Source organism: Ictalurus furcatus, chromosome 1 (assembly GCF_023375685.1).
Source record: "Ictalurus furcatus strain D&B chromosome 1, Billie_1.0, whole genome shotgun sequence".
NCBI classification, from domain to species: Eukaryota; Metazoa; Chordata; class Actinopteri; order Siluriformes; family Ictaluridae; genus Ictalurus; species Ictalurus furcatus.
Genome location: NC_071255.1, coordinates 38,713,491 through 38,739,215, shown reverse-complemented (window position 1 = coordinate 38,739,215; position 25,725 = coordinate 38,713,491). Strand labels below are relative to the sequence as shown.

The window sequence follows — 25,725 nt, the reverse complement described above, 5'->3', positions numbered from 1 at the left end:
GGCCAGAGGTTATGCAAGGCCCCATCCTAAGACTTTCTGCACCCTTCTCCGGCTGTCTACACCCTTGCAGGGTGCTTCCCAGACAGGATGAAAGGCTCATACTTACCTGGCAGGAGCAACACCATGATCAAGAAGGTGGTTCGCCCAAGGCGAGGCTCAGCCATTGCACTCAGGCTGTGCTGACCTTTACGAATTCCCCAAATGTGGGAATCTCGACTGCACAATTTCTGATAGTGGGGGACTGCGTTCGCGCTTTCCCCTGACAAGCAACTCTGGTGAAAAAACAGTTGGAGCAATATTTGTAAGAGTTTTTCAGTGTCTCTTTGTTTGGTTGGTGGCCTGCATTAAAATCTCTAATGTTTGATCTTTCTCGCTAAGTAGGGCTGAACTACAATGTACGTCTGTTCCGTTTTATTCTTTGCATGTTGTTTTAAAATATCTTGGCGACTTGGCTACGTAGAGCTGAACTACAATGTACGTCTGTTCCGTTTTATTCTTTGCATGTTTTAAAATATCTTGGCGACTTTGCTAAGTAGAGCTGAACTACAATGTACGTCTGTTCCGTTTTATTCTTTGCATGTTGTTTTAAAATATCTTGGCGACATTATTTTGTTTCTTTAAGTACCTCTTTTTGTCAAGTAGAGCAGGGACTACATGGGTCGGTCAAATCATAAGAGCTAGGTTTTGGGTTGATGACTACAACGTGGAGCTTTTAGCTTTAATACACAATTGCACCTCAGCATGAAGCCTTACCTAGTTCATGTTAAAATTTTATAACAGTACCAACGAAAATACATATTTTACACATTTTTCTATGGCTTTGTCCATGCATTTTACCAAAATCACCTTTTGGAAACTCCAACGGACCCTTTGTAAGCATGGGCACACCATGATGTGTCTCTTACTTTTGAGCTCTAATGAAACTTGACACCAAGAGCTTCCATATCACATATCCAGCAATCCTCAAATTGTTTATTCATAATTTATCCCTTTGTACACTTTTATGTGCAGAAAAATTAGACATTTGCCACTGGTTACAGTCACTGGTCACTGGTAACAGTAGCTTTACACAAACACTTTTAAGCTGAAGTGTTGAAACTCACCCTTAAAGAAGTGTGTCATATTTTTCAGAATTTCATTGGCTATACGATGTGCCAGTCATCCACACAATTGGTTGCAATAGGCTCCAGCTTCTCAGGAAGGAAAGGGGGAAGGCACATGCCTTCAGCTTGGAAGCTCCTGTTAGTTCAAATCAGGTGTCAATCAAAATGTCTATCAGCCATTTTGATTTCAAGAGATAAAGAATATGCACAAGCACACCGATGTTATAATGGAGAATATATTAGGCACATTTGCCCGTATTTTGAAATGACGCAGCTAGAGTCCATGGGTATTTACTAGAGATGCACCGGTGTATCAGCCAGTAATTGCTATCGGCCTATAAAGTAAATTTTTCACGCTATTGTCCATCGGCCGATAGTTTAAAAACATCTGATGATCAGGGCCGATTATATCCTCTCAATCAAAAGAGAGCAGGAAAATACATCGATTTAGTGCTGTGTGTAACGGTAATGTCTCCTGTGGAATGATGACAAAACTGCAGTTTGTAAGCTCTGCACTGCTAAAATTAAATGAATCACAGGATGCTGCAGCGATGAAGTGGGAGTTTCAGCGTAGAGTCCAATTTTTTTTTACTCGTGCTGAATTAAAGCATCAGTGCACTGATGAACGATTTAAATGAAGATGAGTTGACAAAAAAGTATATATTGCACAGAAAAATATATTTGTAGAATGTATATTTCATATCCAGTTAATGTTAATATTTTAAAAAGTTTATATTATATATTACCAGTTTGATGTTCAATGGTGAAGTAGAAATGCTTTTGTTTGTGGTGAGTGAATATGAGACTAACAGGAGATTTTTTAGAATTCAGTCAATTAAATCTGTTAATATGAATTAATAACATTCAATAAGTTAAGAAATGTTTCTTTAATCTTCAGAATTTACTTAATGTGTTAATGTTAATTTGAGTAATATGTTTTCTGTTTGAGACCAGTTACTGTGAAACAACTTGTTGAAATGGAGAGAATAAAGAGTAACTGTAATCAGATTATATACAATTAAAATGTAACATTACATTACATTACTGTGCTATCAGAAAAAGTAATTACAATGATGTATTATACCCATCTCTGAATGTATATTTTCCGAATGCAATGGCAGACTTTCTCGTTTGTTTTTAACTTCTGTATACATAAAAGTAAATCCTCTATCTTTCTATATAATCGATAAGAATATACACTGTAAAAATAATGCACTTTTCCTAAAAACCTGAAATTCATCTAAGGCTGGCCAAGATGACTGTTTTACATAATCTGTATCCTTTTCAATGCAGTAATTCTATTTTTGATATACAGTGTCACCGCAATCCATTCTCATTTCATCAGAGAGATTATGGATTACCGGAGTGTGTATGTGTTTTTTTCATTTTACATTCCCACCCCAAAACTGGAAAGGTACTGAAGCCCTTGTTAGCAGAGGCAGTACTGCATTACAGTGGTGTAAAGGTCCAGTCAGCTTTTTGACAGAAAAATATTGTGAAATTGCATTCATCAAATACTAAATAATAATTTTAAAAATCACGATCAAGTTTTTTGGGTAATGCTTTGTACAGCAGCAGTTAAGTTCTAATTTTAGCAATGCTAAATCTAGACGTGACTGACTCTAAATGAAAACAGGCAACACATTACACAGTAACTGGATTAGATGGCATGATTGTCACGATCTCACCTGCAGATGGCGCTGCGGTGGGCGACGTGCACGGAGAGCCAGTTATTTAAACCCCTCGTGTTGCTGCTCACTTCGCACAATATTATATATGTAAATACATTTCACGAAACTAATCTACGGAGATGTATGTGTTAGCTAGCTTGATACTAAAGCGGTCGTGTTCTCATGTCCTGTGTTTGTTTCATGCCTTGAATCCAGTTTCCTGTTTTGGGCTTGAATCCCACTTCATGTTTAAGACCGCGTTTCCTGTTTATTGACTTTGTGTGAGCAATAAAGACATTTATCTGCACTTGCTTCCGTTCGAGTCTCGAAACGTAACAATGATTATATTTAGAGCATCGCATATGTGCATATTGTAAAATAAATAAATAAATAAATGCACGTCTTGTGCCATTCTACACAGCAAAAAACCTTCCGACATTAGAACAGCTCCTCGTTTCGAAGAATTCCTCCATGAAGACATCCAATAACTGCTGTGTGTGTAATCTACCAAATATGTACACTAAGCTAGATATGTCATTAGGTTTTTATTGGTACTATGTATAACTGAAAAAAGGCAAGTTTAACCAATCACAGCAACTGACATCCACCACGACTACGTCTTACAGCATTCACTCACAATATGAGCTATTGTCTGGCATAAATATTAAAGGAGATCTGGCACAGTAGTCTCACTTCTTACTTCAATATTGGGATGGATAAATCACCTTGTGTTTATGTAACAAAGAAAAGTGGTTAAGTAACATAAATAAAATGTAATAATTAGGAAAGTACTATTTCTGAAGAAAATCCAGAATGATTGCACACCCTTAGCAACTCCCAGGTGGTTGCTATGGTGTTAGTGTTTTTGCATCCAAATAATATGAGAGATGCACAAACCATTGCCCACAAAATTCTGCCATTCATTCCTATTAGGAAATATTTTGAAGAAAAATGATTGCTATGCGGAAACCATACATCCGATCAAAAATCTGTATAAAAGCACACCATTCCCAATCAGACCGAATTTTCTGGAATTGGCTTGGTGTCTTGAAATCTGGGGAAGAGTTAGCAGATAAAAATGAAAAAGAATAAGAAGAAGACACTGTTGATAAAAATATTGTGCATTACTTTGCAATAATAATAATAATAATAATAATAATAATACCATTAAATAATATACTTTAATTACAAGGACTTCTCCTTTCAAGCAGAATATATAGTGTAGGTGGAGAATGTGCTCATAAACAGGTGTATGTATAATTAAAAGAAGCAACAGTTGTAAAGGATGTGACTGGAACATACTTACACTCAGTGCGTTTACATGGACAACAATAATCCACTATTAACCCGATTAAGACAATACTCTTTTGATTAAGAAACTACCATGTAAACAGCAATTTTTAATTTCCTTAATCCGATTAAGGTCATACTCGAAGTAAACACAAATCGAATTAAAACATGTGGAGTATTCCTGTTTTAGTCGCATTATCGAGGTGTATTACAGACATGTAAACACCTTAATAACATTATTAACGTCATGTGAGTTTTCACCGCATTTTGCAACAGGACACGTACACACACGGCAGTGCTCAACTGTTTTACGGCAAACAAGAGAGCACGGCTGCGTCCCAAACCGCATACTTGCCTACTATAGGCCTGTAGTAGGAGAAATACATGTATCCCGGCTACTATATAGACGGTAAGTACGCGGTTTGGGACGCAGACCAGGGCTTCAAGCAGTCATCTATTTGCACGTACAGCATGACAAATAATTAACTGCACTTAAAGCGTTCATAAAAAAAATTAATAAAATCACCCAAAACTGTATACGGTACCATAACGAAGACCAACTGTATGTTGATACATGAAATTCTGGAGGGACGTCGGACGGCGTGGCGCGGTGACGTAATGACGTGTGCCATTAATCTAATTATGCTCTAAAACATGTAAAACAGGTACATGAAAGGAGTATTCTAAAAGCGACTCATGTAAACACCTTAATCACAATATTGTCTTACTCAGAGTAAGGTCAATAATTAGATTACTACTGTCCATGTAAACGTAGTCAATGATGCCTTTAATAACCTCTTTGAAATGATGTTTTTCAGGTTTTACTGAGACCCAGAACACCCATAAACACACACACACTGCATTAGTCCAGGCATAGTGTGGGTTTATAGGAAAGCATAAACTATAACTATAAATTAATAAAACATGAAAGAGGCGTCTCTGTGTAAAGTGTGTAAACTTTGGGTGCTATTCCTCATTTGTTTACACACTTTGAGCAAAGTCAGGACACACACACACACACACACACACACACACACACACACACACACATCTTTTGACAATTTTTGGTGAAAAAATTATAACAAATGAGATTTTCACTCCAGAGCCATTTTAGAGGTTGTAGAGCACAGTGACACCTAATAAATGACTTGGAAAAATGTACTGAAGTTGTAACATGTCCTGATGTCGAAGGTGTGCATTCCTGAAATTGTCCTGAAATTTAGCACTGCACTTAAGTGTGCACTCTATCAACTCTATGTTTAAAAACCATAAGGAATTTTGAGTTTAGGATCACATCTAATGGTTTATTAAAGTATTGCAGAGCAACTGTAGAGATACAATGCTTTATTTGCAGAGTAAGGTGATTATTATCTTCTGAAGCTGGGATTTCATGTTTTCACTTTACTCAAGTAAATTGAAACAAATATTGGATGAATTACTATAAAATCTGTTTACTCTGTACGTGTGTGTTTGTGTTTTAGAATGTTGTGTTTTGTTATAGCAATATTGTTAATAATTGTGCGAGACTACGAGTTGTGTGTTGTATGTGAACAGCTGAAGGAAGCTGTGAATATAGTGACAGTTCTTTTTCCAGACAGCAGAGGGCAGTCACACACTGCGCGCACACATTATTAAATCTTCTCTAACCTTCAAAACACACACCTGTACACAGTGGGCATCTCTGTCTCTCAATTCAGTTAAGTTCAGAATTTGGAGATCGTATCAATCCAGCAGGTACAAGGTTTTTGCATTTTTTTAGCTGTTAATTCTGAACTATGAGTGTAGATATGAGACTCTGCAAGCTACTGTTATGGACAGAAGTAGCTCATGTCAGCTTGCTATCTAACCACTCTCATGGTTATATCAGAGAACAAATGCTTATGAAATAACAGAATCATTGGCTGTGTCAGCTGCTGTTTAGGGACACTGGACATTACAGGGCTATCAAACTCGCTAATTGCAGTAACATTTAACTTCATTGACATGTAGTTTAACTTACATTTATTATTTGATAGCCTCCTGGGGTGCCCTAGATGATACACTCAATGTCCTGATCTGTCACTATCTATCCTGATCAGTCTCTCTGTATCCTGGCCTGTCTCTCTGTGTCCCGGCCTGTCTCTGTGTCCCGGCCTGTCTCTCCGTATCCCGGCCTGTCTCTCCGTGTCCCGGTCAGTCTCTCCGTGTCCCGGCCAGTCTCTCTGTGTCCCGACCAGTCTCTCTGTGTTCTGGTCTGTCTCTCTGCGTCCCGATCAATCTCTCTGCGTCCCGGCCTGTTTCTCTGCGTCCCAACCTGTCTCTCTGTGTCTCGACCTGTCTATCTGTATCCCGGCCTGTCTCTCCTGACCAGTCTCTCTGTATCCTGACTTGTTTCTCTGTGTCCTGATTAATCTCTCTGTGTTCTGACCTGTCTCTCTGTCCTGATCACTCTCTGTCTGTCCTGGCCTGTCACAGACGGAGAAAGAGAGACAGCAATGAAGGAATTTGAGTAAAGTGGTACAAAAATCCTACTGCACTCAAACCTGAGTTCTGTTTCTTTCTCTCTCATTCGCTCTCTCTGTTGTCTCTTTTTTCTCTGTGTTGCAGTCTCTCTGTATCTGTACTCTTTCTGTCTTTGTTTCTCTCTCCTTGATCTTTTACTAAGAGGTTTTATTCAGGTCTGTTGATCTAAAGCAGTGAAGCGTTGCCATGGTGATACCTGATCTTCAGGTGAGCCCGGTCACCTGTACAGGAATGCTGGTGCATCATTACACACACACACACACACACACACACACACACACACACACACACACAGGGTGCTTTAAATATAATAGTATATAGTACGAATAGATACACTCCAACCAGGAGTTGTAGCATTAAAGATCTAGGGCTTTACCTTTAAACACCACCCCCCCCACACACACACAAAAACACAACTGCTCGACACGCACGCAAGCAGTCTTTTTCCCTTTTACACTACTCTGCGTCTCAGTGTATATTCTTGTGTTATTGTGTTCTGCTACACCACTGAAGAACAAAAAGAACCAAGAATACAGGTAACACTTAAAACACCCCCAAGTCTTTTTTATCCCACTACAATATATAGAACACATCGATCAATTATCTGCTGGTGTGCTAACTGGTGGTGCAGGTTTTGAGAGACTCTAAAGCAGGGTCATCAACTGACAGTATGCAATCCAGATACAGACCCAATAAAGTATTTCAGTTGACTGGATTGAGTACTGGGTGGGGGTGGGGTGGGGGGGGCTGCTTGGGGCTTGTAGCAGAACTGTAAAAACAAACAAATAAATAAATAAATAAACTGGCCATAGTTCAAAGGATATGAACAAGTTCTCCAGCAGATCCTCTGCTCTGTTTCCTCCAATCACAGCTGCATTTAAAAGAGCTCATCAGACCAGAGACTAGCTGCAAAGTGTAAGGTTTTTTGTTTGTTTGTTTTAGAAACTTGTGCAGTTGTGAAAATTTGAATGACTTTAACCTGTCTAAGGTGGTTTTAAACCATTGGCCTCAACTGTAGAAATCATTTGGCAATATCAGCTTTCTAGTGCTTGATTTTGTGTTGCTCACATTATTACACATTACTTTTGCATTATGATGTTATGTTCTTTTTATGTTTTGTGTCCTTTTAAATTTTAATTCTCTGTTAATTCTTATTTTATTTAATATAAATAAATTATATCATAGTGTTAAATTATATCATTCATTTATTTTTGGATCTATTGAAATTTAGTCCTCATACAACTGCCTTACAGAAGTTTGTATGTTGTTCATTTTTTAAAATAAATGTATAAAAGCATATTATTATTATTATTATTATTATTGTTGTTGTTGTTGTTGTTGTTGTTATTATTAGGGGTAAGGTGTGTAGGCACCCTCTTGTTATTCTACCTTTCTTCTTCTTCTTCTTCTTCTTCTTCTTATTATTATTATTATTATTATGGATAGGGTATCTATGGCAGCCCATAGACCCATAAAATGTTGTGAAATTTGGCGCACTGATTGGGAAGGGTCTAAGGAACATTCTGACCAAATATGGGCCAAGTGCTGCCAACGCTCTAGCACCACCATCGGGTCAAATTTAGGCCTAATTTGGAAGTAGGTTTATGGCCATAACTTTAGAACAATATGTCCAAAATATAAAAGCCTGGATTCCCTGGGTTGAAACAAGTTTGCTGCACTCTATGACATTAATTCCTGCCTAATGTGATTATCCACCTTCTTAGATTTTGTAAATATATATGTTATATATATATATATATATATATATATATATATATATATATATGTTTTTTTTGCTACTCCTACTACAAATGCCCAATCAACACCACATTTGGACAAAAATTATCAATAGTTTGCCCGTAATGTGCCAACCAATCTGATGGGGAAACCAGCAAACAGGAAGTGAGACTGTATCTCAGCAATGGCCTTGCACACTGATACAAATCTTGTTAAGCATTATCAGGACCATACCCTGAGGCTATGCAACAGATTTAGTGACAGTACCACTTCTTGGTCAAAAGTTACAATATCTTGCATCCATCTAAGTGCCATTTTTGCTACTTCTCCTCCTATTTTGACCTGTTAGAACTTGCAGAAAGTGGGTTAAAAGGCCCAGAACGATGAGACAAATATATAAGCATAAACACCTTAGATGTTTTGAATTTTCAAGAAGAAGAAAAAATTATTGGCTCAGAGCAGCAGTAATAAAAAAAAAAAGCACAAAGTAGCAATAAACAACACAATGGGTCACAGCATCTACAACTTTTGTTGTTTTTAGTTTTTTGAACAGCATCATCAAGCGGTTTTAGTACGAATTAAATAAGAATAATATAAATATAATGCATTAGCACAGCAGAGGGACAAAAGAGAAAGAGAGAGAGCAGGAAGGTGGCCTTTGACCTTTCATCCCTTCCGGGGTCATAGCTGAGTCTCTAAGGTTCTCACAGTCTGAGCAGGTGAACAGCATTTCAAACACATTCCATCATCCTGCACCTGCAATTCCTGTGTGTGTACGTGTCACTCAGCAGGCTGTGATAAAGGTACAAAGACTCTTTGGATTCAGCTGCTCATTCCAACACCAAACCAAACACACACACACACACACACACACCCACACACACACACACACATTTCTCTCTTCCTTAATTAGCTGTAAGTTTTAGCACAATTGTATTGTAATTAACATCTGGACTCAAAACCTTAACGCACACTGCAACACATACTAATGAAACTTCACAGGATTCTGATGGAATGATCACAGAATGTCGTTACGCAATTTAAAGAGATGAGATAATGAGACAGTCCGAGACAACTTCAGACTGCGGAAATGTTACTATATTCTCTATATTTAATCTGTACGTTAGTATCAGGTCAAGAGTGTGACCATCATTATGAGTAGGTCCTATTACGTTCTGATTGACCCCTACTGAATCTAGAATAGACACAACCGCTGTTCTCAGAGGGTCTTCTGGGTTATCAAAATAAATATTAAAGTCATCAACAATTAAAGCTTTGTCTAGAGAAACAACCAGGTTTGAGATAAAATCTGCAAATTCACCAAGGAATTCAGAATATGGCCCTGGGGTCTTTAAATAATGATTAGAGGAATCGACTAGTAGACTTATTTTTTGTGCCTGTGTATGTTATACTAGTATAAAGAATTTGAATTTGTTTTTGAAGTTGAATTTATAACTAGCTTTTTGTGTGGCATGCAAAGTGTAAATCATAATCATGAAGTGTAACTAAAGTCTAAATCATGTTCTGTAAGTGTAGATTAGACCTGCAAAGTGTACCTAATATTCTGGAAGTGTAGATCAGACAGGCAAAGTGTACATCATGTTCTGGATGTGGAGATCAAACACAAAAAGTGTGACTAATGTTCTGGAAAAGTAGATGAAACCCAAAGTGTAAATTGTGGACTAGAAGTGTAGAGTAGACACACAGATTATAAGTCATGTTCTAGAAATGTAGATCAGACATGCAAACTGTAAATCATTCTGGAAGAGTCTATCAGACGTACAAAGTGTAAATCATACGCATGAAGTGTAAACACATAAAAGATAGTCTAAATAATGTTCTGGAAGTGGAGATCAGACTCACAATGTACATATTATACTCATGTTGTATTTGCATTGTTATTTCCATACAGCTTTAAGAGCAAAGGTAGTGTATGATCATTACAATCCACTATTAGGCATTTTTATAGTGTGTTAGCACATGTTAATGTGTTAGTGTGTGTGTGTTTTACCCCGTCCTCACACAGTGCAGATTTTATTGTTGCTGCTTTCATTATGAGCCAAATGAACCTCATTTAGCAAAAAGCACATAACAACCACCACAGCTTCAAAGAGAACACAAACTTCAATAAATACTTCACAGCACACATTCGCTGTCTGCTGGGGAACAGATGTTTTATAAAATACTTGATTCGATTATTTTTTATGATGCTTATGATGTCATATGACCTTTTAGGAAGGCAGTAAATTTGTTGTAGTTAAAATGTTGTTGTTTAGAATAACTAGCACTTTTTTCGTATTTAATTGACTAAACTCAGCTCGGTAAATAACTGAACACAGCTGCATGCAAAATCCCCTCGTCCAGGGTTGCAGAAAAAATTTAATGGTGTTTATGTGCCTTGTATAGTAAGTGGTTTGGGACATGCCCACAGTGGACTGATGATGATGACGATGATGATGATGATGTGGCATATACAGTGAATAAGGTGTGTGTGGTTTGGGACACGCCCACAGTGGACTGATGATGATGATGTGGCGTATACAGTAAATAAGGTGCAATTTGGGACACGCCCACAGTGGACTGATGACGATGTGGCATATACAGTGAATATGGTGCGTGTGGTTTGGGACACGCCCACAGTGGACTGATGATGATGATGTGGTGTATAAAGTGAATAAGGTGTGTGTGGTTTGGGACATGCCCACAGTGGAATGACAATGATGATGATGATGATGATGATGATGTGGCGTATATAGTGAATAAGGTGTGATTTGAGACACGCCCACAGTGGACTGATGATGATGATGATGATGTGGTGTATACAGTGAATAAGGTGTGTGTGGTTTGGGACACACCCACAGTGGACTGATGATGATGATGATGAAGATGATGATGATGGTGATGATGATGATGTGGCGTATATAGTGAATAAGATGTGTGTTGTTTGGGACACGCCCACAGTGGACTGATGATGATGATGATGATGATGTGGCGTATACAGTGAATAAGGTGTGTGATTTGGGACATGTCCACAGTGGACTGATTATGATGAGCCATATACAGTGAATAAGGTGCGTGTGGTTTGGGACATGCCCACAGTGGACTGATGATGATGATGATGATGATGATGATGATGTGGCGTATACAGTGAATAAGGTGTGTGTGGTTTGGGACATGCCCACAGTGGACTGATGATGATGATGATGATGTGGCGTATACAGTGAATAAGGTGTGTGTGGTTTGGGACACACCCACAGTGGACTGATGATGATGATGTGGCGTATACAGTGAATAAGGTGTAATTTGAGACACGCAGACAGTGGACTGATGATGATGATGATGATGATGTGGCGTATTATAGTGAATAAGGTGTAATTTGAGACACGCAGACAGTGGACTGATGATGATGATGATGATGATGATTATGTGGTCTTTAAATCTATTCCATGTTCAGAAGCACAGTTTAGTAGCTGCTAAGTGACTGAACCTGTAAATTAATTTGTGAGTGTGTGTGTGTGTGTGTGTGTCTGTGTGTGCGCGAAGGTATGTGTGTGTGTTTTTAGTTAATCCCGTCCTCAGGACTCAGCTTGATTGAGTTGTGTTGAAATAAAGGATGAGGCATTTGCTTTAAAGTGTGTAACCTAAACCCGGAGACAGACAGAGGAGGAGTGTGAGATTATAAACTCTGCATTGACCCCTGAATTCACAACATGGCCATGTTCCAAACCCAGAGACCTGAAGCAAAGACCTGTACAGGAAATTCCTTCAACCCCCTCTGCTCATACACACACACACACACACACACACACACACACACACACACACACTCTATACACTGTGCGTTACAGCTCAGTGTAACAGCTCCAACAGTGTGACGGCACTACAGAGAGTGTTTATATCACCATTGTATCTCTGTCTAGTGCACTACGTCTGTCTCAGATATGACATCTACACAGAAACCTTACCTTCTTTCACTTTAAATTTTATTCAAGAAGTTAACATGAGTTAACAGAAAACTGATGAGTTATTAAAACTGGTACATGATCCACTTTAACTAGTGAAATGAAAATATAGAGTAATAACCTGAAGTTTGAAGATAGAACACTTTCTAAATATTTGTGTAAATACATTTACGTGTTTTTCTTATTTACAAATAAAAATATAATTTAGACAGGTAAATGTCATTGAACACGTTCTGAATACACTGCTTCGTTGCTCATGTGGTCAGTCGGTTAATTAAGTATGACGTTGTAAAATAATTACAAATCCAAACAATTGTCTTGCACGATTTCTCAGCCCGTGCGTGTGCTACGACAATTCTTCCAAACTCACAACTTTAGTTCCTACCTGCAATTAGTTCACATTTATTGTTTGATACAAAAAAAATGGAAGAAAAAATTATATAACCGTAGTTTCATCTTATTCTGTTATTCTTTCTGGATTTCTTTTCAATTCTCATCTGATTTAATCAGTACAAAATTTTTTCTGCTGTATTCTCTCTGTAGTACTGATCTTACATCTTATGTGTCCTGTAGCTGTATGCAACACACACACACACACACACTCTGTTTCTTGTCTAACATTTTTAATGTACATATTTTTTTAGTCGCATATCAGATTAGGCATTAAAATGTCTCTGTTCTTCACCATATTCTCATCCTTTATAAACCTTGTGTTCTTTTCTGTTCTCTCATCTCTAATAAGATCTCTATCATTTCTGTTTAGTGTTTGATTTGAGATCCAGATCATGCACAGTGTGTAGTGCTGCAGGCTAACATCCAGGTCCTGATTAGACATGCTGAATGGATTATTTATAATGTGACATCATCTGGGAATTTTGGTAATTATGAGTTTCTGATTGGTTTAAAGAAAGACAATTCAGTGTGTGACCTCGCATTATAGAAAGGTAAGCTGAGGATTTAATGATATCTTTCATACATTCCTCATCCTAATCATCCAGCATCACTGATAGCATTCTGTTTTTACTGCTAGCTATCTCTCAGTCCATGTCGGAAAACTTATCTCCGTAATGGGCAGCATTAAGTTCCATCTTATATTACTGTCATTCTGACATCATGGGAATGTGCCCAAAATGTTCCAACAACCCCTAATTACATCATGCATGTATAAAAGAAATTATTTTCCTATAACAGCACGCCCCCACGTGGTTTGTTCCTCTTATACCACAGCAATTTGAACATGATTACAATTTTGTACAATTTATTCAACACACGTCACACTCGTTATGTATCTGAAGTGTAAACTCTTCTGTCCTGAATAAGCTTAAGTACACAGAGCAATAATTTTGGTTCCTTACACTTTTTTTTTTCAACTTTTCACAAGACAGGTTTTAATAAGCTTTTTTCACTTTACCACATATACACTACTCAAAGTATTCAAACATTCTCTCTTAAATGTTTTGCAGTGTGTGTGTGTGTGTGTGTGTGTGTGTGTGTGTGTGCGCGTGCGTGTGCGTGTGTGTCCATCAGTAAGATGTAATTGAGTGATCAGTGAGGATCTGTTCTAGCTCTGCACACCTGCAGAATGTATCCCTAAATTCCATGATCATGGAGCCAGGTGGCCAAGGGTGTGTGTGTGTGTGTGTGTGTGTGTGTGTGTGTGTGTGTGTGTGTAATATCTCTGTAATATACATTGCATTTTTTGGACAGGCATGGTCGGTGCATGACATAAAATCCTGAGACACTTTTATATGGCTGTAATGCTGCATGTATGGAGTTTAGAGGTACAGTGTGTGTTACTGTTGTGTTGTCACTCTGCTGGAAAATGAAAAGTGAGAATGAAATAAACTGGAACACTTTGGACACTTATTCATCTTTAATGAGGCTGAAAGAAAACAACAATTGTGCACACACAGAAACGTGCAAGCATAGTGTGTGTACAAGTACTCTCTAATTTCTGTGTGTGTGTGTGTGTGTGTGTGTGTGTGTGTGTGTGTGTGTTTCTTCATCTGTCTCAAACACACATGTTCTTCATTATTCACCATCTGGTTCCACCAAAATGATAGAAGGTTGCTAAAGCTCACACACCTAAAGCCTCAAGAGGAAACATACACACACACACATACACACACATACACATACACACACACAATTAAATGCACATTCACAAAAATGCCCCAATACACACATACTTCAGCTTTTAGTTACAAGGTATATGTTACATTTCCTTCAATTATGGCACCTGAAATATCATGGTCATTAACCTGATACAGAGATAGATAGAGAGATAGAGAGATAACAATATTAATCACAGAGGGAAATTCACAGTTAACATATTAACATGTTAATATTAGTATTATCCATTAGAAGAAGACTATACAATAATTTTTATGAATATAAATAGAACACAATATTGCTATGCTATTGGGTGCAGTATTTATCTAATGAGTAGCAGATAATAACTGAGCCTGTAGTCAGAAGAGCAGTAGAGTATAAAGTGACACAGTAAATGAATAATAAAATAACGTGAGTAATGTGACATTTAACATGCTTAAAGTGATAGTTATTTTTATTCTGATGGCCTGAAAATGAAAACTGTTCCTCAGCTTGTTCGTCCGTGAATGCAAGGTTAAAAAGTGCCTACCAGTCGGTAGGTTGACGAACAGGTTGTGAGGTGGATGACTGTCATCCGTCATAATATTGTGAGCCTTTCTAAGGCAGTGGAGTGTCGGGTAGGTGTCCTCTATGTTCCTCAGTTTGCCACCTGTGATACACTCCTTGCAGGGTCACTCAGGATGCTCTCGGTAGTGCAGTGGTAGAACTTTGTGAGGATGTTACGGGGCAGACCAAGTTTCTTGAGCCTCCTTAGGAAGTAAGTCTATGGCGGGTGGTCCTTGTGATGAAGTGCAGAATCCAAGAAAGGTCACTGGTGATGTGCACACCCAGGAACTTGAAGTTGGTGACTCTATCCCAAACAGCATGATCGATGTATAAAGAAGCATGCTCTCCCTCCTGCATCTTTCTAAAATCCATGATCATCTCCTTAGCTGACATTGAGACAGAAGTTATTGTCACAGCACCACTGAGACACCACCCTTCGGTTCTCTGCCTGCCCCTGAGTGAATCCCCTCGAATTGCTGCTGTTGTTGGTGCAGGTTGAGAAGGGCCTGATGTTGTGTCTGGTAGAGGCTACTGCCCTCGTGAAGCGGAGAAATTTCCATGACAGTATCTGGTACCTCTTCCTGGGTTTCGGCATAACTGCTTTTCAGCACTCTTTCAAAAACTCAACACAAACAAACCAACAGGAAAGGTGCCGTCACTAGCTTGGGGCTTTCACCCCATTCAAGTTCAAAGTTCAAGTTCATGCTCCGTGTGTGTGTGTGTGTGTGTGTGTGTGTGTGTGTAACACATAAGTAGACTGGTAGTAATAAGACACAGGTGAGAATCATCATGTTACCTGCCAGTTCAACCCACCTCCTCTTTGTCTGTAGCAGTATCCATGATTACACACATTTTTAAAAAAAATCCATTTATAGAAACACTAACAACATGAGCATTAATATAAACCTGCACTACTGTCAGAGCTGCTGTTATAGAGAATTAATCTACTCCTTATGACCAATCACAGTCCAGAACAGTGGTGTGGTGTAATATATGTTAAATAAGTATTACACATGTACAATATATGATAAACTCACACACTTCTGATGCATTAATGCTATTCGCTTATAACCAGAACGCAAGACTCATAGTCCCAAACTAAACATCTTCAAAATGGTTACAAACTCCATCGTTAACCACGTCCTGTCACAGAATCAGGACGTTGCTGACATCTGACGAACTGTCCCTGCAACAAACTACACAAACATGTTACGTAAACAAAAAGTCACTAACTTCTCTGTCCTGTGATGGGATCTGAATTGTGGTTTTGAGGCTGAAATCAGTGTTACTGGTGTCCTATGCTGACTAATATCTAGTGGCATGGAGGTGTGTGTGTGTGTGTGTGTGTGTAGGGGCCAAAGGTGTGGTGTGGAATTTGTATTAAATTCAAGCACCAAATTGCTTCCAGTCCTCTCTAAATACCACTTTCCTCTCTCTCTCTCTCTCTCTCTCTCTCTCTCTCTCTCTCTCAATGATGCTGTGTTGAATCCCAGTTGATTGGCTCCAAGAGACATTTGTGCTTAAAGGTATTGCATGAAAATACACACAAAAACACACAAACAAACACAAACAAACACACAAACACCCCTCCACAAACACACAAACACTCACACACACATGCAAAAACACACAAACACTCACAAAAACACACAAACAAACAAACACACACACACACACACACACAGCAAAAAGAACAAAAAACCCACAGATATTTAACTAATAATTTATTGTTGTGTGGGATTAAACAGTCAGTGGTCATGGCAGTGAAAATAGTGAGATGGAAGGAAGTGTGTCACCACACACACACACACACACACACACACACACACACACACACACACACACACAGTGAGGAGAGCGACCCTTTCTCTCTGTACGGTCAGTCACTTTATAACAACAAACACAACAAAGATACAGTTGTCCATATTTACAGCGCCAGTGCAGGTGGATGTTGCCAGGCAACAGGAACTCGCTGGCCAATCAGGAAACAAACATACAGAACAGTCCAATAGTAATGTAGCTCAGGTTCCTTCCAGAAACATTTAATAGATTTCACACAAGTTATGTGTGTGTTCCTGCTGTGTGTGAAGAAGGAAGGAAATCTAGAACCAACTGCAGTTCTAGAAATACACTGAATATCTGAAAGTGTGCTAGAATTCAGCTGACATTTAAAAACTGTTCTAGAGCTTCTACAGCTAGACATTTGAACGTCTTCAACAAGCTAGCTGATGTTTGTGTTTTACAACTGAGGTTATTTCGAAAAGGGTTCTAGAACAGATGACATTTGAAAAGCATTCTAGAACTCAGCTGACAACATAACAACTGATGTAGAATTTAGATGGCAAAAGGTATGCTGGTCGTCAGTTTTAACATGAGCTAGAACTCAATTGACGTTCCCAAACCATTGTAGAACCTAGATGACAATCAAGTGCTCTAGAACCCTGATTACTTCATAAGAGATCTCATCTGACATTCACAAAAGTGTTGTAGACCTCTACGGACTTTTCAAAAGTCTTGTAGAACCTCAGTGACCTTTAAAAGGTACTCTAGAACCCATGCTTTGATGCTTTAAAGGTATTCTAAAACTTGGTTTATGTTCAAAACATGTTCTAAAACTCAGCTAAAATTTTAGCACTGAGGTGAATGTTGAAATACTTTAATATTCAAAACTTGCCTTTCTAAATAACCCATGTTCTGAATGTGTTTTAGGAACACCTCCGTCTCTGAAGGTGTTTTAGGAACACCTCCATCTCTGAAGGTGTTTTAGGACTTAATTGACTGTTTAGAAACTGTTATAGAAACCAGTTGACATAGCAAATGTCTTGTAGCTAAAAGTATCAGCTGACATTTTGGAAAGTGTCCTAGAATTCAGTTGGTGCTCTAGAACACAGTTGGCATTCTAAACATGCTCTACAATTCTCAGCAGATGTTTGAATGTTTTCAACAATTTAGCCAACCTTGGAGAAGTGGTCTAGAACACTAGCAGGTAAATTATGTCTAGGTCTGAGTGTCTTAGAATTCAGCTGGTGTTATAGCACAGTTGGCATTCTAAAGACGTTCTAGAACACATCTCACATTGTGACATTCAAATATGTTCGGGAAATCAGGTTCTTTCTAAAAGGTGTCCTAGAGTTCAGCTAAAGATGTTCCAGAATGTTCCTGAGAATGCAGCAGATCGTTAACCACAGCAGGTCAGTGTGTGAAGGTGGTTAAGAGAACGAAGGATCTACTGTTAATGAATCTCACTCTAGCACACTGTATATAACACACACATACACACACACACACACACACACTTTGAAAGATCTTCAGTCCCATAAGAATGATGATGATGATAATGATGCATGTTTGAGGCTTAAAAACCGAGGGCACCTGTGTGTATGTGTGTGTGTGTGTGTGTGTGTGTGTGCGTGTGTGTGTCTGTGTGTGAAATAAAGGTTCCTGCATGAGTCTCGTTCTTTTTAATGGTCCCTTCAAAAGGCTGACCAACAGTCTACACACACACGAGGGCAAAGGTCAGGCTTCAGGGTTGTGTTCCGTAGCACTGCATTTTCCCTTTTTCTCCCTGCGCTGGAACTTGCGCAGGCGTCGAGTCCAGATGTCCCTCCACTGTATGACCAGGCTGTTTTTATCTGCGGTAAGCCCCACCCTCTCTGCACTGGCACCGACCCCGCCCGATCCCAGGATGAGGAAGCGTTTCCCCATGTGAATGCGTGGACATTTACACGCCAAATCCTTCATGTGCACCCACAGCGTGTTTTCGCCTCTCTTCAGTGGCTCTCGGCTCTTATACACTGACACCAAGCTGACGGAGAACTTTGCCCAGTCACCCACAGTCTCCATGTCCAACACACTCACCAGGACGGCTGCTCAAACACACACACACACACACACACACACACACACAGAACAGAGTGTCAGTCTTTATAATACTTTTTAATATTAAAATTACACATCAGTATTTAGATCTCAGACGTAGCTGCAGACGTAAGCGCTATTGAGAAGTTATGTGAGTTACACACACAGGGGCCGAGGTCGTCTAAAACAGGGCTGTGTCTCAGTTACACACGATTCGGACCGTACGCGGGTTTTTCCCCTGATATTAGCTCAATGGAGGAGCAGTAATAAGATGAACGTGAAGATGATATGTCATTTTATTAGACTTTTTGTTTTGTTTTGTTTTACATCGTATTACATTTGACAGGAAACATTAAAAAAAAAAAAAAACACCATTTACTTCTTCAAGGTCAGTGTTTATGTTTAAGGTAGTGGTCTAGAAACTCCGTCTCAGACACTTCTACTCAAGAAACATTTGGAAACTGCAGAGGTGTGAACTACACATCAGGGATTTTAATAATCTCAATGTAAAGCTCAGAAATTTAAGCAGCTGACCCTACAAGTATCGATCTTCTTCTTTGTCTTTTTTTATTATTATTTATTATTGTAGAATTGTACATTTTTTATTTATGAATATTTTAGAGGAGTGTGTAAAGTTTCTGAAACATGGTGTTTAATCTTAATAGTGTTTAGTGTTCAGTGTTTGTGTCGGGTTTGTTTTTGTACCATAGTCCTTTTTGCAGTATTTCTTTGTGTTGATCTTCAGGTTGCCCTTGGCTGGTTTGCAGTAGGACTCGCAGTCTGGAGAAACACACATTTTACTCAACAGAACCACAGTATGTCACAACGGTCCAGTGTTTCTCTGCAGATGATGTAATTTAGTTGAACATTTACTTTACATTTAGTAATTTAGTTGAACATTTACATTAACTTTTACATTTACTTTAGTTGAACACTGCATTCTAGAACTCGGTTACCAAACTGTAGAACACAGAAAAAGCACTGCAGACCCTCAGGTAGAACATTCCAGAACTCAGTTATGAAAATATACAACTTGACTACAATATTCCAGAACTCAGCTATAACAAATACTAAACGTCAGTGAGAACTCATCTATAACATTCTAGAACTCGGCTACAGCTATTGTAGAACTCACCTAAAACATTCCATTACTCAGCTATAACTATGAGTAAAACTCAGCTACATGATTATATAACAGAGTTCGAGAACTCATCTTTATGAGTATATATATTTATATCTCATATTAAGAACTCCGCTATAAAATTGTAGATTTCCACTAATATATTCTAAAACTCAGCTATAGCTGTTATTAAAATTCAACTAGAACATTAGATCACAGATTTTTTAAAACTCATCTGACATTCTAGAACTCTAGAAATGTATGAATTTATCGCTAATAAGCAGTCAGAGGCGACTGTGGTGAGGAAAAACTCCCTGAGATGATATGAGGAAGGAACCTTGAGAGGAATCAGACTCAAAAGGGAACCCGTCCTCATCTGGGTGACACCGGATAGTGCGATTATAAATAAATACACCCCTTCTATAAATGTGCTAATACTACATGCTCAAATAGTGCAGTTGTGTAACCAGGAAATTCATTACAGTTTCTACATGAAGTCTGTTGTGTTGAAATTATTAACTGTTCATTGATTTATACTTGAGTGTAAAACTATTGTAGCCCTAAAGCTATCCAAGGAAGCAACATTATTATACAGTAGAACTCATACACAGTATTCTAAAACCCAGCTAGAATTAATACAAAAAAAAAAATTCAGTTAGAACATCAGATCACAGATTTCTACAACTCATCTATGAAATTCTGGAACTTAGCTATAACAGGCTTCTAGCAACGTATTTACAACATTCTGGAGCTCAGTCAACATCCGAGAAGTCTGCTACAGCATTCAGGAACTCAGCTTAAAGATTCTAGAACTTTGGTACCACATAGGTCCCCACTATTCTGGAAGTTAACTGTAATAATCTGTCAGAAAAGTCATAGAATCCAGCTGTACCATTTAAATGTGTAATGTTTGAGTATAAAATGTGTAAAAATGTGTGGAAAATTGTGAAGCGTATAGCACACGCACACTCACACACTCTCACACACACACGCACGCATACACACACACGTACTTTTCTTCCATTGACATCAGTTGTAATACTCTAGAGGGTGAGCAGTTGTTGGTATTTCTTTATTTTGTGTGTGTGTGTGTGTGTGTGTGTGTGTGTGTGTGTGTGTGTGGAGTGAGTTACAGGGACTTCTCATGTGGAACAGTGTGTGAATCGCTCATTGACCCAGAAGAATGGCTCCTGAAAACGCACACACATGTATACCTTCTCTTTCTTTTGACAATAACAAATTGTGACTCCTCCTCTGTCTTGATTCGTTTCTTCCTCAGCTTGAGAATAACTAACCCATAAGTATCTGTGTGTGTGTGTGTGTGTGTGTGTGTGCGCGCTAACCTGCAGGTCCCTCTGTACTGCTCACTATTGCTGTTGGATGAATAGCAGGAATCTCTGAGGAATGGGGAGAACAGAGAGAAAAGACAGAGCACTGGTTAGGGTCATATATGGTGAAGAAGAGAGACACACACACATATGCACAGTGACTCACTGATGCAGGGGGCTACAGGTGAGCGGCTCTGCTGGTAGCCTTTAGCGCAACGATTACAGGTGAGACCAGTCACTCCGTCTTTACACTGACACTGACCAGATGTCTGATTACACGTCTTACCTGCAGCTCCCACCGGGTGGCAGTCACAAGCTAAAGAGAGAGAGTCAGAGAGACAGAGAATGAGAGCAAGAGAGAGAGAGAGAGAGAGAGAAAGAGAGAGAGAGAGAATAAGAGAGTCAGAGAGAGAGAAAGAGAGAGTCAGGGAATCAGAGAGAAACAGAGAATAAGAGAGAGAGAGAGATTGCTTGGCATTAGTTGCTTGTTCATTTGTAATTTTCTTCACACTTGTTAAAAGGTATTTAATGTGTGTGTGTGTGTGTGTGTGTGTGTAGTTGGCACGTTCTCATGTGCAGGATCAGGCAGAAAGCTCAAAAGCTTGTGTTAGTGGTGCCTGTCTGGTCCTGTATGTGCCCCATAGCATTTGTACCAGTACACACACTTGGTTCACGAGGTAATGCAGAAAAGTTTGTTTTATTTTAAAGATCAGATGTGATATATGCTGATATGCTTACATTCTTTTAGCTCATCCCTTACTCCAACACACACACCTGTACAGAAACAGGTACGCTTCTGACATCTGACATCATCACAAACACACAAACACACACACAACTGTACAGAAACTATACAAGTACTTTTCTTTCTGTACACACCTAGCCAATTGCACATCATTTCTACAGTATACTTCACTGCAGATGATATAGTATTAGCTGTACATATCACATTCTTTGTGAAAAAGAAGATGCACATGTGTCTGTGTGTGTGTGTGTGTCAGGTGCACTGTGCTTGAAACCTAAGAATGTGGTGAATTTGTGGAATTGCTCAGGAATGCTGATAATACTGAACATTAATGTCACCTTAACAATGACACACACACGGTTACCTGTGCAGGCTTTGCGGTGTGTGATTGGTCGGCTCATGTCTCTGTAGTAGCCCTCTTTGCAGTAGTGACAGTGTCGTCCAGCTGTGTTGTGTCTGCAGTTCATACACACGCCTCCACTCTTTCGTCCTGATAACTTATACAACTCCATGTTAAACCTGCAGCGCCGTGCATGTAGATTACAGTTACATGCTACACACAGGAGAGAGAGAGAGAGAGAGAGAGAGAGAGAGAGAGAGAGAGAGAATTCAGGATTGGACACATTTACATGGCTACATAGATCGAATTCATAAGGCCAATTCTATTGTTTTTTCTATACACTGAAGATGTTTGGGTTTGAGATCAGAAGAGATCTTCATCAGGAGGGAAAGTAGGTTTTAGACTGGACAAGTCAATCACCAGACCTTCACCCAACTGATCAGCATCTCACCTCCTGAAGAGGAGACTGAAGGGAGAAACCCCCCGAAACAAACAAATACTGAAATAAGCTGCAGGAAAAACCTGGAGAAGCTTCACAGAAGAAGAAACTGTTACGAAACGGGACTGGAGGTGGATGTAGGTGCAGGTCAAAGTCTTTATTAACAGTAGACAAACATAAACGGGAACCGCATCAGACGTTAGACACAAACTATACCAAGTATAATACTGCACGATGTGCACAGTCACACGGGGGGTTTAAATAACAAACCTAATTAACCCAAAACATGGACACCTGGGGCAAATCAGAGACATGATCAAACTTAATTCAGTGTCCAAGCAGGAAGCGAACGAAAACATAAGAGTCACGTGACCAGTCAGAAGCGGTGCCGGTGTGCCATCTGCTGGCCGTGGCGTAACAGAACCCCCCTCCAAAGGGTGCTCCTCCTGGAGCACCAAGAACCCCCCTCCGACGGGGGTCCCGGGCCCCTGTGCGAGCTGTCTCTCGCTGCCACGGAAAGCGAGGCAGCCTCCGTCGGGCAGCAGAGGGGCGGAGCAGCACCCCCACCGGGGTTGAAAGTCGGAGCACCACCCCCGGCGGCACTGGAACGCTGGGCACCGGCTCTGGAACGCAGGGTGCCACCCCCGGCGGCTCTGGAATGCTGGGCGCCGGCTCTGGAACGCAGGGCGCCGCCCCCAGCGGCACTGGGACGCTGGGCGCCGCCCCCGGCGGCTCTGGAACGTTGGGCGCTGCCCCCGGCGGCACTGGAACGCTGGGCGCCGCCCCTGGAACGCTGGGCACCGCCCCCGGCGGCTCTGGGACGCTGGGCGCCACCCCCGGCGGCTCTGGGACACTGGGCGCCGCCCCCGGCGGCACTGGAGGGCTGGGCGGCGTCCCCAGCGGGACTGGAGGGCTGGGTGGCCTCCTCGGCCGGGCAGGGCAGCAGGACAGCTTCCTCGGCCGTGCAGGGCAGCGGGACGACCTCCTCGGCTGGGCTGGACAGCAGGACGGCTTCCTCGGCTGTGCAGGGCAGGGGGACGGCCTCCTCAGCAGGGCTCGACAGCGGGACTGCCTCCTCGGCCGGGCAGGGTAGCGGGACGGCCTCCTCAGCCACCTCAAGCTGTCCCTCTGAGGTCGCCATGTTGACCTCAGGTGGGCGCTCCACAGCTGAGACCTCCCCGTAGGCCTCAGGCTGGAGCTCTGCTGTCCTCAGATGCTCAGGTTACTTTGCTGGCTGTGTTGCACGGCGTCGCTCTTCGGCGGCGGGGACGGGGTAAATGGCGCGAGGGATGATGCGGCGCGCAGCTCGGCTTTGCACTGAGCAATTTCCTCTTCGAGCTGTTTGCTCATCTCCAGGGACGAACGGTAAAGCGCCCAAATCCTGGCCTTTTCGGCGGCGCTCATGGCTACCTGCTGCTTCCGCATTTTGGGCGCAGTATTCTGTTACGAAACGGGACTGGAGGCGGATGCAGGTGCAGGTCAAAGTCTTTATTAACAGTAGACAAACATAAACGGGAACCGCATCAGACGTTAGACACAAACTATACCAACTATAATACTGCGCGATGTGCGCAGTCACACGGGGGGTTTAAATAACAAACCTAATTAACCCAAAACATGGACACCTGGGGCAAATCAGAGACATGATCAAACTTAATTCAGTGTCCAAGCGGGAAGCGAACGAAAACAAAAGAGTCACGTGACCAGTCAGAAGCCGTGCCGGTGTGCCATCTGCTGGCCATGGCGTAACAGAAACCAGCAGTTTGGTGTCAGTGAGTCGCAGGAGTGATGCAGTTACTGCGAGTAAGTGAAATGCAACTGAATATTAAGTGTTATTTACTTTAAGGCTATCTGTTCCTATACTTTTCCTCACCTAAAAATTAGGTGGTCTGCCACAAAAAGTGTCATATTCTAAGTTGTTTAACACATTTAGATGTAAATATCAGGAAATTGACGCTGACCTATCATCTTATCTCCATCTTTTGATCTCAAACCCAAATGTCTTCAGTGTATAGCAAAAACAATGAATTGGCCTCACCATTCACGCAATTTCAGAGGGTCTGTATTCCTTTTTTTCCACGAATGTGTGATTGAGGTTATTTGTTTGGTCATTCATTAATATCTACAGGTTACTTGTTTACAGTTACATAAACAACACTATGGCCAAACTAGTCCTCTCAGAGACTAGTGCTTCTTGAATTTCACTGACCCGAGTTTAGCCAAAGATTTATTCTGCATTTGAATAGGAATTCAGAATTATGTCATTTCAATGCTTTCATGTTCGTCTTTGTTTCACAACAAGCTCTGTTTAAATGGTAAATGGCGCACTTATATAGTGCTTTTATCCAAAGCACTTTACACTGTCTCATTCACCCATTCACACACACACTCACACACACCAATGGTAGCAGAGCTGCATGCAAGGTGCTAACTTGCCATCGGGAGCAACTTGGGGTTCAGTGTCTTGCCCAAGGACACTTCGGTATGTGGAGTCATGTTCAATTCAATTCAATTTTATTTGTATAGCGCTTTTTACAATAGACATTGTCTCAAAGCAGCTTTACAGAAATATCAAGTAAATATCATGTGGGCCGGGAATCGAACCACCAACCCTACGATTAGTGGACAACCCGCTCTACCACCTGATCCACAGCTGTTTACTGCTAATGCTGGGACATCACTACCAGAACTCGGGGTTGAGGAAACCATCCTGAGTTTCTGAGTAGGAATTCCAAGTTGGAGGAGGTTTTTGTTATTGTTTTTGTTGTTGTTGTTGTTGTGGTTGTTGTGAATTTGCCTAGTCAGAGTTCAGAAATTCTGAGATTATTGAATGCACCATTAAGTTAGACTTTTTCACCTGGATTTATTTTCACAGTGCCGGGAAAAAGAAAGTGTTTGCCCCGTGTCTGAATTCCTGAATTTGTGCACATTTTCCACATTATATTTAGTCTGATTATGCTGTGGATTGCAGAA

At 40.4% G+C, this 25,725-nt stretch overlaps 1 protein-coding gene and 1 non-coding gene across 2 annotated transcripts in view; one reads left to right on the top strand and one right to left on the bottom strand.

Moving 5' to 3' along the window:
- Positions 1-98: 98 nt before the first annotated feature.
- On the top strand, positions 99-262 carry LOC128616114 (U1 spliceosomal RNA). The gene has a single exon (XR_008387357.1). It is a non-coding gene; the product is annotated as a U1 spliceosomal RNA (small nuclear RNA).
- Positions 263-15,903: 15,641 nt separating this feature from the next.
- ntn2 (netrin 2) overlaps positions 15,904-25,725 on the bottom strand; it is a 28,269-nt gene continuing 18,447 nt past the window's right edge. The window contains exons 3-7 of the mRNA XM_053638083.1: positions 22,338-22,526; positions 21,395-21,544; positions 21,244-21,297; positions 19,486-19,560; positions 15,904-18,788 (exon numbers count right to left, since the gene is read on the bottom strand). Coding sequence (XP_053494058.1) covers positions 18,439-18,788; positions 19,486-19,560; positions 21,244-21,297; positions 21,395-21,544; positions 22,338-22,526 — 818 coding nt within the window. The 3' untranslated portion in view covers positions 15,904-18,438. The remainder of the gene's footprint in view (positions 18,789-19,485; positions 19,561-21,243; positions 21,298-21,394; positions 21,545-22,337; positions 22,527-25,725) is intronic.